Raw genomic sequence first — 17,630 nt, forward strand, 5'->3', positions numbered from 1 at the left:
TGTTGTTTCTTCTTAAAAGATAGGCCCTACCGGGTACTAATTAATTCTTATAAATATATTTTTTAAATATTTGAGTTATGACACAACTTTATTTCCCAATTCTCATATTTGTGCAAACTTATAATTTAAACAGCTAGAGTCCGAAGATGACTTCTTGTGACAGCAGTATACTTTCAGAGTGTTACTCAATAAGGTGTTGAGACATTACACATATACTACTCATTATAAGGCTTTACTAATTGAGGCCTTACTCAATATATATTTGGATATATTTCTCATAAGTTGCTTAGAAGCATCCTGTTTTATTTTAAGCTTCACCGATGAGAGAAAATTACTTGTGATTTTTAAAAAACTATTGACTTTATAAACTTTGGCTATGTTTGGCTGTAGTTCCCAACTTCCAATACCCACACTCGGAACTCTTTGTTTTATTGCGGTCTATAAGCACAAAGCGGCTTCTTATAATGAATGCGTTTCTGAATCAAAACACACGGTAAATGCCGGATAAGTTTCGCGCGTAAAAAGGTCCCCCCCTTTCACTACTATTGGTCAGGTCATGTTTCTGACCCAACCAGATTGGTTGAATATTTGCCCTCAGTATGGACATCGCGTGCCGGACCAACGGGTCTGACAAAAGTCTTAGCTGGACACGTTTGGTAATTATTACTCAAACTTATATAGCGAGCAACGAGGAGCTGTTGATTTTAAAACATTGTGTGAGAAACGACTTCTTCTGAGATTATTTAGTTTTCTAGAAAGAGGCATGTTCTCACTAAAATGAATCTGAGAAAGACTGCAAGCCTGAAGCCTTTTTTCAGACATCTGAAAGCACACATGGTGTGCAACAAATGCGTTTTTTCTTTCATTATTTTCTTGCAACTTTGATGACCAATTGAGCCCAAAATGTTCACAGATTTGTTTCTGTATCCATTGTTGAGATACATAGAACTAAAATACTGGTTTTTGACATTACCAAACGTGTCCAGTGCCTTTAACAGCATTTTTACCATTGATATGGCGGGTGCCATTTTAACAAACATGTTTTTTTGCCATTGTGATTACTTATAATTTTTATTATTGATTGGACAAAACAAAAACAACGTGACTGTGTAAATAACATTAATTTTTCATTGGTATGATTAAATTTTTTAATTGGTAATCTGAATATTTTGTTGTTGAAATATTTGTTGCTGTATTAATATTCTCCAAAAATACTAAATTATCAGAGTTTAAATAAGACTCCTTGCAATGTTTCATATTTTAGATTTGTATGTTTTTATATTTAATGTAATTTTCTTCTTGTGCCTTGGAGTTGCCATGTTAACCATCTTAAAATTATGTAATTTTGTATGTAAAATTTGATGCAATTTTGGCTATAGCAAAACGTTTTTCATTAAGTTGTCAAGTCATAAAGGCATGGTATACTTTTGGTAACTTTTGGTGTATCCATATCCCATTACATAAAAAAACACAAAAAAACACACACTGTGTTGGCTAAATTAGTCATCGAATTTTAAAGAAAATATTGAGAAAAACACCCTTGTTTGCATAAAAATTATCTGCTGCTAGATACCTGAGAGAGGTGTCTTCATCACTGATGCCTTATACAAAAGCTTATTCTCAACTTTTTTGTGACAAAAATACTGCAATACTTCAAAAGGTTTCGTTAAACAATGTTTTTTAATGTTAACATCTCTTCACCAGTGCTCTTTTAGTTTATAACCAAAGTTATACCATCCCTTTAAGTTTCTGAACTAATACATGTTGATGGGCAAGATATAATGGCACGGGGGCCGATTCCGCAAAGATCTAAAATTGATCGTGACTGCAAATCAATCGTAGTTGCTTAGTAAAGTGTGATGTCACAATACAAATCACTCTGGTGATACTGAAAATTGGTCTTGCGATGAACTTTATTGCTTTGTGAAATCGGCCCCAGGACTCAAGTTTTGATGGCCGAGTCACAGAATGTGGGTCCAGTTTACTATTGTAATGGTGAGGACTGAAGCAAACTCTATAGTCAGCAGGCCCACAACCAGGAATTATTGTTTGAGGGGTATGACATTTTTTGGGGCGGCGGAAGGGAGTAGATTTTTTTTAAATTCAAGCAATTTTGCACCATTTTATGTTATGTTTTGTGTTTACTTATTTAAGTACTATTATTTTTCGGAGGGGGGGGGGGAGGTTGGACAGACCCCAGTTATGGGTCTGGTTGACAGAATGTAAAGAAGCGGTTGTGTAATCGGCCAATCATCTTGTCACTTGACTCAAGTTCTGATGGTCGATTCACAGATTTCGCAAAGACTTAGGACTACATGTAGTCCCAACTTAGGACTAGTCACAGGAGATATACAAAAGGCAGTGGACACTATTGGTAATTACTCAAAATAATTATCAGTATAAAACCTCACTTGGTAACGAGTAATGGTGCGAGGTTGATAGTATAAAACATTGTGAGAAACGGCTTCCTCTAAAGTGACGTAGTTTTCGAGAAAAAAAAGTCATTTTTCACGAATTTGATTTCGAGACATCAAGTTTAGAATTTGAGGTCTCGAATTCAAGCATCTGAAAGCACACAACTTCGTGTGACAAGGATGTTGTTTTTTTCTTTCAAAGTTATCTCGCAAATTCGACAACCAATTTAGCTCAAATTTCACCGGTTTGTTATTTATGCATATGTTGAGATACATCAAGTGAGAAGACTGGTCTTTGACAATTACCAATAGTATCCAGTGTCTTTAAGGCTATTCCTAAGTTAGGGCGACTAACGCGTCCCAACTCGAAAACAGACTATTGTCTTAACACTCTGCGAAATCCACCCCAGATCCATTTTCATTTTAAGCAAATATTGACACTGTGGACTCAAGTTCTGATGTCAGAGTCATAGAATGTGGGTCCAGATTCATTGTCATAAGTATGTGGTAAACTTTCACGACACCAATCTTAAAGGCGTTGGTGGCCAAGTTATCTTTGCACTAGACTCAAGTTCTGATGGCTGAGTCATAGAATGTGGGTCCAGAATGTGGGTTCGGATCCATTTTGGATAGTTAGGCCTTGAGCAAACTTATGATTACATAAACGCGTTGTTGGTCAAGTTATCTTGGCACTGGACTCAAGTTCTTATGGCCGAGTCATAGAATGTGGATCCAGAATGTGTGGGTCCAGATCCATTGCCATCGTTCTCTTGTGAACTTTCACGACATAAATCTCAAAGGCGTTATTGGTCAAGTTGTCTTGGCACTGGACTCAAGTTCTGATGGCAGAGTCATAGAATGTGGGTCCAGAATGTGTGGGTCCAGATCCATTTTCATAGTTAGGCCTGTGGTAAACTTTGATGACATAATTCTTAAAAACGGATTGTAATATTACTTGCCAAGTTATTTTGGCTCAAGGTGGTACAAAGAGTTACAAAGGGTTAATAAAGACACTGGACACTATTGGTAATATTGTCAAAGACCAGTCTTCTCAATTGGTGTATCTCAACATATGCATAAAATAACAAAACTGTGAAAATTTGAGCTCAATTGGTCGTCGAAGTTGCGAGTAAAAATGATAGAAAAAACACCCTTGTCACACGAAGTTGTGTGCGTTCAGGTGCTTGATTTCGAGACCTCAAATTCTAAACCTGAGGTCTCGAAATCAAATTCGTGGAAAATTACTTCTTTCTCTAAAACTACGTTACTTCAGTGGGAGCCGTTTCTTACAATGTTTTATACTATCAACAGCTCCCCATTACTCGTTACCAAGTAAGGTTTTATGCTAATAATTATTTTGAGTAGTTACCAATAGTGTCCACTACCTTTAAAACTAGCGTTAAGTTTTTAGTAACTACTAAAGAGTTATAGGACTAGTCCTAGGTTAGGACTGCACTTATTTAAAAAAAAAAAGTTAAACCTATTTTACACTGTCAAAGATAACATAAAATGTTGTTACTCCTTTTTAATCAGATGACTTTACTTTTCAAAGACTTGTCACTCACCGCACTATTTTAATGAGTCGACATTAAAACTTGTTTGTTTTTTAGGAGCAACAAGTGGAAGCAGGCTGTTAAGTTGGTTATGCGTAAACGGGTTATATTTTTTGTTTTGTTTTAAAGGCAATGGATACTATTGGTAATTGTCAAAGACTAGCCTTCATAGTTGGTGTATTTCAACATATACATTAAATAACAAACCTGTGAAAATTTGAGCTCAATCGGTCATCGAGTTTGCGAGATATGAATGAAAGAAAAAACACCCTTGTCACACGAAGGTGTATGCGTTTAGATGGTTGATTTCGAGACCTCAAGTTCTAAATCTGAGGTCTCGAAATCAAATTCGTGGAAAATTACTTATAATGTATATCGGAAACTATGGCACTTCAGAGGGTGCCGTTTCTCACAATGTTTTATACCATCAACCTCTCCCTTTTACTTGTCACCAAGAAAGGTTTTATGCTAATAACTATTTTGAGTAATTACCAATAGTGTCCACTGCCTTTAATATGCCATTACTTAGTAAGTAAACTGCAAGTTGGCACACTAAGTCCAAGATCTGCAGGTCTGCTTGTTGTTGTCAATTTGCCTCATCACCGGCACCCTATGGCGTTTCCATCGTGTTTGCTTATGCTACATTGGACTTATGTTTAAGTACATCGTCGCCACGCTGATGATTATTATAAGTCTTCATAATGAATAACTGATGCCTTATCATATTTACTATCAATTCCAAGTCATATACTCCCCATCACACCAACTCCTGCAGTGAATGATGTTAACCACAATGGATATCCATGCAGAAGTTCAATTTGGACTCACAAATGACTCTATATCATGTTCAGTCGTCTTTTTGGACAACACACTCTTTCGAGGACAACATTGATGTATAATAATTATGAGCTTCTTCATCTAAGGAGATTTGAATGAGGCAATGGTGCTTGTGAATCAATACCCACTGTGTGGGGAAACAGCACTGTCTCTCCCAAGCTCCTCTACTTGCCTGGTTTGCTGCTCATAAGGCTACCTCTTTCTTCTGATGACGCTATACCGCTCATAAGATGCTACATCTATCTTCATGATCATGATAAAAATGATGATTGTGCAATGGTGCTCACGGTGAAAATATAGAACACCAAGATTGCCCGGCCAGAGGTTAATTGAATCCTATAATTTCGCAGTGAGTAGGCCTATACCGCAATAATTAATAATGAAATATTTTGTGCTATTAAATGCCATACATTTGGCAACCTAAATCCTCAAAAATTCTTTATAATTAATGTTACATGGAAATTTGAAGATTTGGAAAGGTGAGAGTTTTTAAATTTATTAAAGCTATATGCCTCTTTTATAAATTCGAATAATATTATTGTAATACTATTAAATATAGTTTCCAAAATTTTATTTTTTAAAAATGTTTTTGTGGTTGAGATTTTAAGGATAATTTTTACATGAGGAGGCCTCTCTTTTTCAATGATAAAATGCTATTCACTTTAGGGCGTTCATATTGAGTGGCGTAAAAATAATCCCCTACCGTCGTCGTCGTCGTGATCGTCGTCGTCGTCGCTATAATGCTCCAGTTTTTGCGCCAATTTGTATTAGCCAGGGCTGCGTTCATATTGATGCCAGGTCATCTTTTCGCTTTATACTTGTTTTACATCATTTTTGTAGATCCGTGCGCAGTAGAACAAATTAATGAGTGCTATCTCAAGTTGAGACTAGAACACTGCTCACTCACGTTACACTGCTGGTTGATAAGACACTTAGGTATAGGAACACAGCCAACATTAGTTGATGGATACTTGGTCACTCTTTTTCACCAACTATGATTGTTTAGTTAAAGGCAGTGGACACTATTGGTAATTACTCAAAATAATTATTGGCATAAAACCATACTTGGTATAGGAGTACTCAGTAATGGGGAGAGGTTGATGGTATAAAACATTGTGAGAAACGGCTCCCTCTGAAGTGACGTAGTTTTGGAGAAAGAAGTAATTTTCCACGAAATTGATTTGGAGACCTCAAGTTTAGAACTTGAGGTCTTGAAATCAAGCATCTGAAAGCACACAACTTCGTGTGACAAGGGTGTTTTTTTTCTTTCCTAGTTATCTCGCAACTCCGACGACCGATCGCTCTCAAATTTTCACAGGTTTGTTATTTTATGCATATGTTGAGATACAACAAGTGAGAAGACTGGATTTTGACCATTACCAATAGTGTCACTGTCTTTAAGATAGATCTGCTGTTACAAGAAGTCATGTTATACCTTCACTTCTTCCCCCCATGTTCATATCTTGTTATAGTTGTTTGATATGTTTATACCAAACTTTCCCCCACTTACTCCGGAGAAGTAGACCTACATGCCCAGTGTATCAACCTGTTTCAAAGCTACTCACACCCCTGTTTATTGGCAAACATTAAAACCATCTCAGGAATATCTTCGGAGTCCAGGTATTTAAGATCCACAATAACAAAGATTAATTGAATCAAATGTAACCAATTGCATCTGGGATATTAAAAACAGTGTGTACATTTTGAGACGCAACCTTGAAATTAGCCTAAAAACTTGTAATAAGTCCATGGTTAATTTACTAGCAAGTTTATTTTGGATCGGATCCTACAAATACAGTTTTAAATTTGTAATTGTCTAAACTACAGTCCAGAAACCCATCTTACCAAAAATTATCATCATCATCGTAAAACACAAACCAATATACCCATCGATCGCACAAAATATTTTGTTTGTTTTGAAAGTTCCCATATAGTTTCATTTTTAGAAAGTTTCCCAAATTGGTGAATCCGCTTCGAACATTTTTCTCTTGCCTTTTTTTCATAGCTTTTTTTAAAAGAACCCCCAGAACTGTTCGTTTCTTTTCTGAATTTTGAATTAAATTGTTGTCGGCGGTGGCAGTGTTCCCCCCTGCCTGTGCTCTTTTATGAGCAATGCCTAACCTCCATGACCCTGCAAATATTACACACCCATGTTCCTACTATTGCTTCAAACACAACTTCCAAACAATGCCTTTTAAATATTTTATGTTATCCATTGATATCGAGTTGTTGACTGTCCCATTCAAATGTCTGATAGGATGAAAGGCTCACAAGGCGTTACACACATTAAACATGTTACGCACCAATAAACACAGGAGGGCGTTTGTTATGTTTATACCCGCCGGAAAATCAACAGCTTTAGATGGTAATCAACAAGATTAAAAAGAATAGTACACAATTGTTGTTAATATAAAAATTATGCTTTATATTTTACCGTATAAAATATATTTTAATCAAACAACAGAAATATTATTTGTATTGTATGTCAATTTGTTTCAACCACGTTTAAATGAATGTTGTTAAAATAGTAGTTTACTGAACAAGGCATACGAGCACACGTTAATTGATTGGTTGAATTTGTGTACCAAAGTACTAGGCAACTAGACAGTGCATGACAACAGTTGTAATATCTGTCACAAAATACAAGCGATATCGTCAAAAATATTACAATAACATCAATTTGACTTGAGAGTTTACGCTTTCATCATGACGAACGTATCCTTTAGGACTATTTTATTGGAGTAAATGGACTGTGAGATGTTGGTGAATTGAGATTTTAGACTGAACGAGCTGGGTGAAATACCCGGTTTATTTTTCATTTCCCACCTGTTCTACAGCACACGACGAGTGAGGATCGTACGGGGGGCATAGCGCCACAGACAAGCCGTGTTGTCAACGTTGTGTGCGGGGGTTGTCCTTTCATTCATGTGTGTGGAGCCGTCCATGTGATGTGCAACAAGTGTTTTCAAGATGTATGAGATAAATACCGCAAATGTGCGGTCATCAACAGAAATGGAGAGTAAGTTTACATTAAATAATTATTATTATTATATTTATAAATAATAGTAAACATTTGATTTTGAAACAAGTCTAGCTTGCTAGACTCTCGACCGTCTTTTTTTATCTTTTCTTTGCCCATTTTACAAAATTTGACATTTGCATAATTTAAAAAATGAGGAAAGAGCTCCTGCCACTATATAAAACTCATCAAGTTTTGATTTTATTTAGTTTATAACTATGTATTTATCTGCTGACAATTATTTGCATCCATTGATGATGTCAATAAAAATTGGTTCTATTTGTTCTGTTTAGTACTTGCTTTAAATAACTGCATGCCTCGAAATATTCCATTACGCCCTGTAGAATTATAAGGTTAGTTTCACTATTGTCCCCCAGGTGCATACAAATATGAAGGGCAAAAAATTTAATATTATTAGGGTTTTGATGACGAGCAACTAGCCAGCTTGGGTTAGGTGACTTGGAATTGGTGACTTGACCGTTTACTACACATGTCAATGTCACTGGCGCATGATGTCTAATGCATGCATTTCATCTTGAACTTTCTCTTCATCGACTGGAAATGTCCGGCTGCTGTCTACTGCAAGACAATCCTAATCTCTTCGTCTGCTGCAGTTTGCTGGAGGCCTTAAAGACTGTTTTCCAGTGGCTGCATTTTGGAGGGGCAATTGCCTGTTCTAAAATCTCTTTCAACTGCCATCAAAGTAGATGAATCTCTCAGTATCGAACTGTGTCTCCGGACATAGATGTGTTGGACAATTGTACACCAACATGCATCTTAAAACTGGACTTGTTGCTGGCAGCCCTACAAGGAAGGAAGCCTGCCAAAGTTGTTCACGTGTTGGTGGATATTTGTCTACCTGGACAATCCAAGCAACAGCCACTGTTATTGATACACCAGTCATCTTGAACATCTATCCGCCAATACATGCGATAGCAGATGTGTGTGTGAGAATCTTAAACGCAACATTCAATCAAAAAGTGGTTTGCGCCATGGAGCTATTACAGCTCCGTGTTCGCACAAAGGCCCTGTACTACATCATGTGGACAGCAAAGCACCTCTCGTTTGCTTAGTCTGCTGGCACCTGGACTCCAAATCACTTCGTTCCCCACTGCGAAAAGTTGAAGTAATTACCGAGTACAGACATTCACGGAAGTTGTGGCGTCAACTCCTAAACCTCGCGAAGAGCACAAAGCAACTGAAGCCCCTGTTCTATCATTGCACCACTCACACATTCCTACTGTAACCGCTGACATCTTTCCTGTCAAACTCTCCCCTGATAATCAACCTGGACTATGTTTTGATGAGGAGGGTTCTACTGTACTAACCTCTACGCCAAAGCTTCCTTCACAAGTACCGGCACCATTTGTTGTCCTCTCCCCTAAACTCTCACATGGCCACTGAAACCTCTTGCATCTCTCTCGTCGATCTCTCTCCTGATCAACCTGAACCATTCACCCTAAGTGGTCTGGCTGACAAGTTAGGGTGTTGAAAAACTTCCCTATTTAATTTGATCGTTAGCTGGTGAAAAAGCTAATAGAGTCTGAGGAGGGAAATGGCAAGGAGCTGTGAGGGGTCGGAGCTCCGCTAGCCCCCACGACACTCTCCTACAAAGTCCTTTGACTCTTTGCTGTACTCGAGGAAGACCTAGGCCCCAACCCAGGTGGGAAAGGGCCCTGCCGCCCCTTTCGTTCATGCTTTTTATAATTGGCCAAGTCTTCCGAGCAAGGTGGGGACTGGTCCTGCAGGCCAGTCACTTAACACTTTAAGAGTAAACCTATCATTCTAGGCTTATACCTAAGTATCCTTTTGTGTAGCATTTAATTTATTGTTTTGTGTATTCTTTACGCAGATCCCAAATTTGACTTGGGCCCACGCAAAACAAACAACAACCATCCGTCGGTCAGCATTAGTAAAGAGGACATAGCGTCCGTCATTAAGCTCAAACCTCCAGCCAAGAAAACATGGGAACCAGACGTGAAGACGATGATCTCAACAAAGAAGTGGCTCAGCACCTACGGGTTGAAGAAGAACCGCTTGACGATGGATCAGATCTTGGCTACCATTGGTTTCAAACACAGTGATGGTAAGTCAAGGACCTACGTGTATTTTCATAGGCCCCTGTACCTGCTGAAGCAGAAAATACTGCTTTAATATCAAAAGTTGTTGTGTAGATACCCCGTCACAGAATGTCAATACATATTCTAATCTAACTCGCACATGCATAAAATGTGCTAGTTAGATTTGAAGAATGTATGGGTACATTGGCTTGCTTAGTCACAAGTTACTGTTTACATTTGAATTCCTCAGACTACAGAGACAGTTGCTATGTGACATGATACAGGGCTAGCTTTGGTATAGCAACCTCCAGATGAGCAGACACTGGTACCATTGTGCCGCATAATGTACATCCATTCAGAATTTGGTATGGGTGTTCACCGTCTCATACGTAACTACGCAAAAGCTTGCCCTGATCACGTGACACGGCAACTGTCTCCGTAGTCTGAGGAATTCAAACTTAAGTGGTGACTTGTGATCAAGCACGTCATTGTACCAGACAACATTCAAATCTGAAACGCAAATGACTTCTTAGCTTGCAATGGGTTTGCAAGTAGTTTGCCATACCATTTTCTTCTAGGCGGTTTCGACTGAGGCCCCATAGGACTCCTTGCAGCTGCCAGGTCATGTTTAGGAATCAGGCGGGCATTGAGGTTTCTTTCTTTTATCTCAAGCTAAAACCTGGTGACAGCGTTTCGCATCATCAATTGATCTCAAATAAATTCGCGTTGATGCCTGGCCAGTGTCCGGCAGGGAGTCACACACATCAAGTTTAAACACAGTTTATCACACATAGGTCCAGTGCCTACCAGACACCGGCTGATAAATGGGCCAAGAGTTTAATTTCCATCAGTCACAGCAGCGTGCTTGACACCTTTAATTGCCTATCGCGCCATCTTTCCCCACCTGATCTCTGCTTTGATGATGATTTAGGTATAAGATGGGGGTTGGGGTCTGAGGACTTACTTGTAATTGAAGGGATCCAAAGACAGCTATTGAAAGTTTAAAGGAACACGTTGCCCTGGATCGGTCAAGTTGGTCTTTGGAAAGCGCTATGTAACCGTTTATTATAAAATCGGTATGGTTAGAAAGATGTTGTAAAAGTAGAATACAATGATAATAATAATAATAATAATAATAATAATAATAATAATAATAATAATAATAATAATAAGACTTGTAATGCGCACATATCCACCCTGCTGGGTGTTCAAGGCGCATGATCTACACAAATATGCCTCGAAATTGTACGGTTTTCGTTTTACCCTGTCGACAAACACGGTCGGCCATTTATGGGGGTCAAAAATTTGACTCCCATAAATGGCCAACCGTGTTCGTTGGCGACGTAAAATGAAAACCGTGCAATTTTGAGTGATACTTGTGCGGATCATTATATTCTACTTTTAAAACATCTTTCTAACAATATGCATTTCATAACAAAATGGTTTTAAACACTTTTCATAGACCAACTCGTCCGATCCAAGGCAACGTGTTCCTTTAATGTACCATAGGATCTATCTTCTCTCCGTGAATGTTGATGTTTTATTTGAAACCTCTGACCTAACCTGCACAATTAATCTGATGGAGATTGTGCAGGCGATAATGATTACAGAAAACTACATTAGAACCAGGAAATACAGCCATACACAACATAGCCTACAATGCCAACCATTGCATTCTTAAAGCGTCACTCCAAAATCAGTACCCCAGACAAGTTTTCTTGTCTTTTCTCAAAATATGTATTTATAAATTTTATTATGAATTGAAAAACCCATTAAAAAACGTGGGATTCGACCAGGTAGGCCTATCGGGTTTGCTTTACTAGTCCCTATCCTACAACCATGTTCCACATTCCCAAACACAAATATATTCATAAATAATAACCCAACGGCTGACTACTGACAATGCAGATTTTAAGCTCTCTCCGGGCAATACATGTCATGAGTTCATGCATTCAAAAAAGATGTGATCAAATATCAAAGCATTTAAAAGGACTGGTAGCCCCGGGTGAATTTGTACAGATCACATTACATTGAAAGAAACTCTCAATTCAAACTTTTGAAAGAAGAACCTCCACCACCACACACCCTGTGTGGTAATACATTCTGCAGAGTATAAAGAAAATCCAAACATTACATCAGGGGTAAGCACTAAATTACAATTGAGTGCTGAATGTTCGCCAGACCGACTCCGTTTAATGGCCTGGGCCCAATTTTTTATAAAGCCTGTATAGCTTAAAATCTTGCTAAGGGACCCTTGCTAAATTTTTCTTGTGTGAAAGAGGCTATAGGTTTTGTAATGTCTGGTGACACATTGTCCGATTGTCTGCAACCAGCAATCTTGCACTGTCATTACAACAAGACCCCACTGTGGATTCTCAGGATTAATGTATACATGTACATGGGAATCCGATCCCGTATTAACTAAACTGATTAAGCGCCATGGTAACGGTGTACACAGGTCCAGTCTGCTCTGCTGTGAATGGCTGAACAAAAATACTATGTTCACCCGTATACTGTGTTTTTTAAACAAAAATAATGTATATTTTATAACCAGCTGAATGCACTGGACACTGTTGATAATCACTCAAAATAAATGTTAGTATAGAAACTTACTTGGTAATGAGCAATGGAGAGCTGTTGATAGTATAAAACATTGTCTTCCAACGTTGATGACCAATTGAGTTAAAATTTTCACAGGTTTGTTATTTTGTGCATAATGTTGAGATACACCAAAGGTGTCCAGTGTCTTTAATTCAGTACTTTCTTGGGTTTTGAATTTAAAAAAGCTGCTCCAATAATTTCGGTCCAACTAAAGTGCTAGTACAATTCATTTTCCTTTCTGGAATTACATGACTAACACGGCTACCCACCTTCTTTTAAATACCAATAATATTTTGTAAATTTGTGCTCCTTTAAACGTTGACTTCACCAGAGAATTTTTTTCCACGACTATAAACAATTTAATGACAGGCATCCACATTTGTTTTTTTGGATAAACATTGTGCAAGTTTCAGTTCTACAGCAAGCTTTATCGGTGTGAAGTTAAGCATAATAATTCCTAGCTGAATGTTTGTGAAACACCTAAGCTGTTACTGTAGCAACCATGCCCTTCTACCAGGGCGGCGGTAAATCAGAGGTGATAAGATACAATACATTCACCCAATGGCGTCATCTAAGTATTGAATTGTTACATCAATAATCAGTCGTTACCAGGTGCACGCTACAATGTCTGCACTTGTGTCCCTTTGTGTCAATACAGTGTTCAATTACGCCAACTTCCCTCTTTGGAAGGTTGATATGTCATGATTTATTAACCCGACTCATTCATCAGTGATTAAACGACGATTGTTGATGATTGTTGTTGACAAAGTCAACAAGTAGTAGTTACATGTAAAGCCATTGGACACTTTCGGTAACAGTGTTGTTCAAAGGCCCACACTTCGTGTATAACAACTAATATATAAAATAACAAACCTGTTAAGATTTAGGCTTTCGCCATTACCTTCTGTAAACCCTGTAAGTTATTTGTAAATCTGTGAACTTTTGTTTTGTTTTCTGTTCCGAAAGGGTATACTGGCTTGAACATGAACTTTATATTTTAGAATAATCTAACCAATTTACAAATAGGCCTATTGAATGATGTGGTTGCATTATCACAGAATTTAATCATGAGGTGAAATTTTGGCTATTTTATGATTTGGTAATCCGAATTTCACTATGCTTTATTTGGCGACCACAAAAAAAATGTTTACAATCCTCTTCAACAGTCATGTTCCTACTCAGCAAAAGTTTCATGCAGGTGAACCAATAAACGAGGCGTTAAAGAAAAAAATAAAATAACAATTATGCGAGACAAGTAGCCCTGGTTTTGCTAACAAAACAGTTGCTGGCAGTGTAAAGCACTTTATGTAATCCACCATATATACATAAACTGACAAACCTGTAGAAGTTTGAGATCGATCGGCCGTCTGGGTCACGAGAGAATTAGTGAAAAACTGATAACAAATTTTGCCATGCATCGATGCCAAAATAAAAATGAATAAAACGCTCACTGAGCGATAAACTCCAAACACGAAGTTAGATTATTTATTTCTCATCAAATATGACATTTCAGACAGACATATTTCGAGGGATGTTTTCTACTATCATCATCATTAGACCGTGTAAGTTTTATGTAAATCTGTTATCTTCACGATTTTTGTTTCTTACCAATTCTGTAACGTTCCTTTAAATGATCACAAGAAATGCAGACTGTAAGAAAATGCTGAGCCCTGCGTATTACAGTATAAAAAAAAACCCATAGATTATTATTCTTCTATTTCATATTATATTTATAATGAGGAAAATCTGTTTCCCAGATGTTTCACATCAGGTACACTACTAATAATAATTAGGCTTAGAGAGCAGAGTAAACAGTAACCACACAAGCACAGAGTGCTTTACAAGAAAGAAATGGAAACAAATTGAAATTTATCTTACAATAAGAATGTCAAGTTGTTTTTTATGCACTTTCTGTAAAAGTGAAGTAATTTTTAAAATTTAGTTTAATGCATTTTTATAAAATGCAAGGGTCCCAATGGTTGAAATTCCTTGTAGAATCCAGTAAATTATTTACTAGAAATTCAGTGCGCTGAGCTTTGCATATTACACAGTAATACAAATACAAATCACAACCATAGATTACTTTCTATTTTCATAATGAGGAAATTTGTTTCCCAAATATGTCACCTCATTTAGTACGACCAATAATTATAATAGAGCAGAGATAACGAAATACACTACGCATGTAACAAAATTACGCTTACCAGAACAAGGTTACCAGCCAAACTACCATTTCACACGTACAATTTCTGAGTGGTATCCTGCTCATTTCTGCTTAGCAACAAATATTTGTTTGGCAATATTTTGTGCTTAAAATCTTCTTTATGAAATTGGTTCTGGATAAGGATTATAAATAATGATGTTAATTGTAATTATTTGTTTCAGATTATGACAGAGCTTTGAAGAAACCAGTGTGTTCAAGATACGGTGAAGGACTGTTCACAAGATATCCCACAAGGAATGGAAAAGTTTACAATGTCAATGTGAGTGATTTGTTTTGAATTTTATCACTGTGGCACAGGTTATGTTTACAAAAACTTTCCTAGACAAAATATTTTATAAAAAATAAACAAACAAAATTAAGTTTGGAGATATCGTCTAATATCACAAGGCAGGACGGCACTTCAAGGTGTATTTTTAAAAATTATTTGGGCTGTTCACCCAAACCAGCTGTCACCAGACACATTGCAACCTACTGCTTGGGTTTAAACCTTACACAGCTCGTAAGAAAGTACATGTTAACATGGGTTTCATCCACTAGCAGCTTGGCTGGTAGAGCAGAATCCCAACTTTTTATGAATTAATTATGGTCGGGTGCCTTGCTCAAGGACAAAAGTGTCACGACCAGGATTTGAACCCACACTCTGCTGCTGTCAAACACCAGTGCTTGGGTCCGGTGAACAAGACCACTCGACCATGACACACCACCGTCAAAAAAAGACACCCGCGAGACATTTATAGGCGTATAAAAAAACATTACGCTAATGAAGCTTCAAGACTGAGTATCCTATAAATTAAAGGAACACGTTGCCTTGGTTCGGTCGTGTTGGTCTTTGAAAAGCATTTGTAACCATTTGTTATATAATGCATGATTAGAAAGATATTTTAAAAGTAGAATATAAAGATCCACACAAGTATCACTCGAAATTGCGTGGTTTTCCTTCTACCTCGTCGACTAACACGGTCGGCCATTTATGGGACTCAAATTTTTGACTCCCATAAATAGCCGACCGTGTTAGTTCACAAAGTAAAAGGAAAACCACGCAATTTCGAGGCAAACTTGTGTGGATCATTGTATTCTACTTTTACAACATCTTTCTAACCATGCATTTCATAACAAACGGTTACAAACGCTTTTGAAAGACCAATTTGACCGATCTAAGGCAACGTGTTCCTTTTAATCCACTCAACATTATCAATTCAGCTTCATGCATTATGTTTCACTTGCTATAATAAGCTGATTATTAAGGAATAGGAGTTGTCATGGTAACATTTTTAAGGGGATGCTTCATTAAGAGCACTTTCCTTCATAAATTGGAGGACAGCAGTCACAACAGTGTTAAAAATACCCCCACAGAGAGAAATTCACAAAAATGTACATGTCGGGATTAAATGACCAGGGCCCAATTTAATAGAGCTCCTTTTGCAGAAAATATTGCTAAAAATTGTATGCTTATTAGCAGAAATGAGCAGGATGCCAGTCAAAAATTGTTCATGTGACATGGTATTTTGCCTATAACCCTGTTCTGGTAAGCATGTTGTACTTTACTTAGCTACAATGTACCTGTAGTGCTTTTTAAAATAACAGCTATAAAATTAGGCCCTGTCTTTCTAAAACACAGTGAAAGCTTAAATTGTTTATTACAATATGTTACGTAAAAGAAGAGTAATTGCAAAAAACTGTGAACATATTTTTGTTTGTTACAACTGCAGTACAATTAGTTAATTGTAACAACAAAAGAAAGACCTCACAAATGTGTTTTTTCTTTTTTCATGTTGTACAATGAAATGTTCAAACATATCAATTACAATGTCTTAAAAACAAAATATTGTGCTTAATTTCACTCTTTCACAATTTCTTGTTTAATTATTTTTATTTTAGTCCTTGTGGAACATCCCTCTCTATAGAATTTAAAACACCATTCTGAAAATTAAAAGACTCAGCTAGCGTCAAAACATCAGACCATTTACTGTTTTTTTTTAGTTTGGACTAACGCCCCCCAATAATCAGATCTGAAGTTCTTTTGCTCTAAGCCCACTTATTTTTTTGTTTTGTCTCTCATCCAAATAGGTAAAAGTCGGAAAGGAGAAAATCAAGCAACTCGAGAACAGTCTTCTAGCGGCCATCAATCTGTACAAACGTCGTATAGAATGGTTGACTAGTGAAGCAAGGAGGTTGTTTGGTGTCATTGAGGACCACTGTGTGACCATAGTACTGGACATCAAGACAACGTCTCCGATGTTATTTGACCATTGTCGTAACGCTATCATCAGGGTACTAGATGAGCAGGTGTCTCAGATTGCCAAGTTTAATTTGATCAGGTGAGATGTTTGAGTTTGCTAGAATGTACTCGGCCCTTCCCATGGCAAAACGGCCTGAAGCCTGCAGTTAATAATACGTCCTGCAAATGCGAATCAAATATTGACGTCACATATTTTCAAAGAGTAATTCGTAGCCGTTGAAATGTACCCAACTCTTGGGAACCATGTGCTGCGAAAACGTTCTTACTGTTCTTACATTCCTAGAAAGTAAGAAACCAAGCTTAACTAAAAAAACTTCATATTGAGAAAAGCAAGTACAGAGATTTAGCTGTTTTGCAATGAAAAAAACATTTTTTTTTTTTTATTCAGAAATGATCAACAACATTTGTAAGTCAGGCTGTTTTACCATGGAAGGGCCGCACTGTGATAACAGTTACAACCTACAGTTGCATAACATGGTGTGCCTCGGAAAAAGGGCATAACGTTCTATGTATTCCCTTCATTCAAGTACACAAAGCTCTTCTTGTCCCATTAAAGGGAGGGTACACGTTTGGTAATTGTCAAAGACTAGTCTTCTCACTTGGTGTATCCCATCATAACCATAAAATAACAAGCCTGTGAAAATTTGGGCTCAATTGGTCATCAAAGTTGCGAGAAAATGATG

General features: G+C 37.3%; 1 protein-coding gene across 2 annotated transcripts in view; it reads left to right on the top strand.

The window, feature by feature from the left end:
- The first annotated feature begins 7,400 nt into the window (after positions 1-7,400).
- Positions 7,401-17,630, top strand: part of LOC139936651 (von Willebrand factor A domain-containing protein 3B-like) — a 79,314-nt gene continuing 69,084 nt past the window's right edge. For both annotated transcript variants that reach the window (XM_071931507.1, XM_071931508.1), the window contains exons 1-4: positions 7,401-7,823; positions 9,676-9,909; positions 14,870-14,967; positions 16,776-17,026. In XM_071931507.1, coding sequence (XP_071787608.1) covers positions 7,775-7,823; positions 9,676-9,909; positions 14,870-14,967; positions 16,776-17,026 — 632 coding nt within the window. In that variant the 5' untranslated portion in view covers positions 7,401-7,774. The remainder of the gene's footprint in view (positions 7,824-9,675; positions 9,910-14,869; positions 14,968-16,775; positions 17,027-17,630) is intronic.

The sequence above is a fragment of the Asterias amurensis genome, chromosome 4 (genome assembly GCF_032118995.1).
Source record: "Asterias amurensis chromosome 4, ASM3211899v1".
Classification (NCBI taxonomy): domain Eukaryota; kingdom Metazoa; phylum Echinodermata; class Asteroidea; order Forcipulatida; family Asteriidae; genus Asterias; species Asterias amurensis.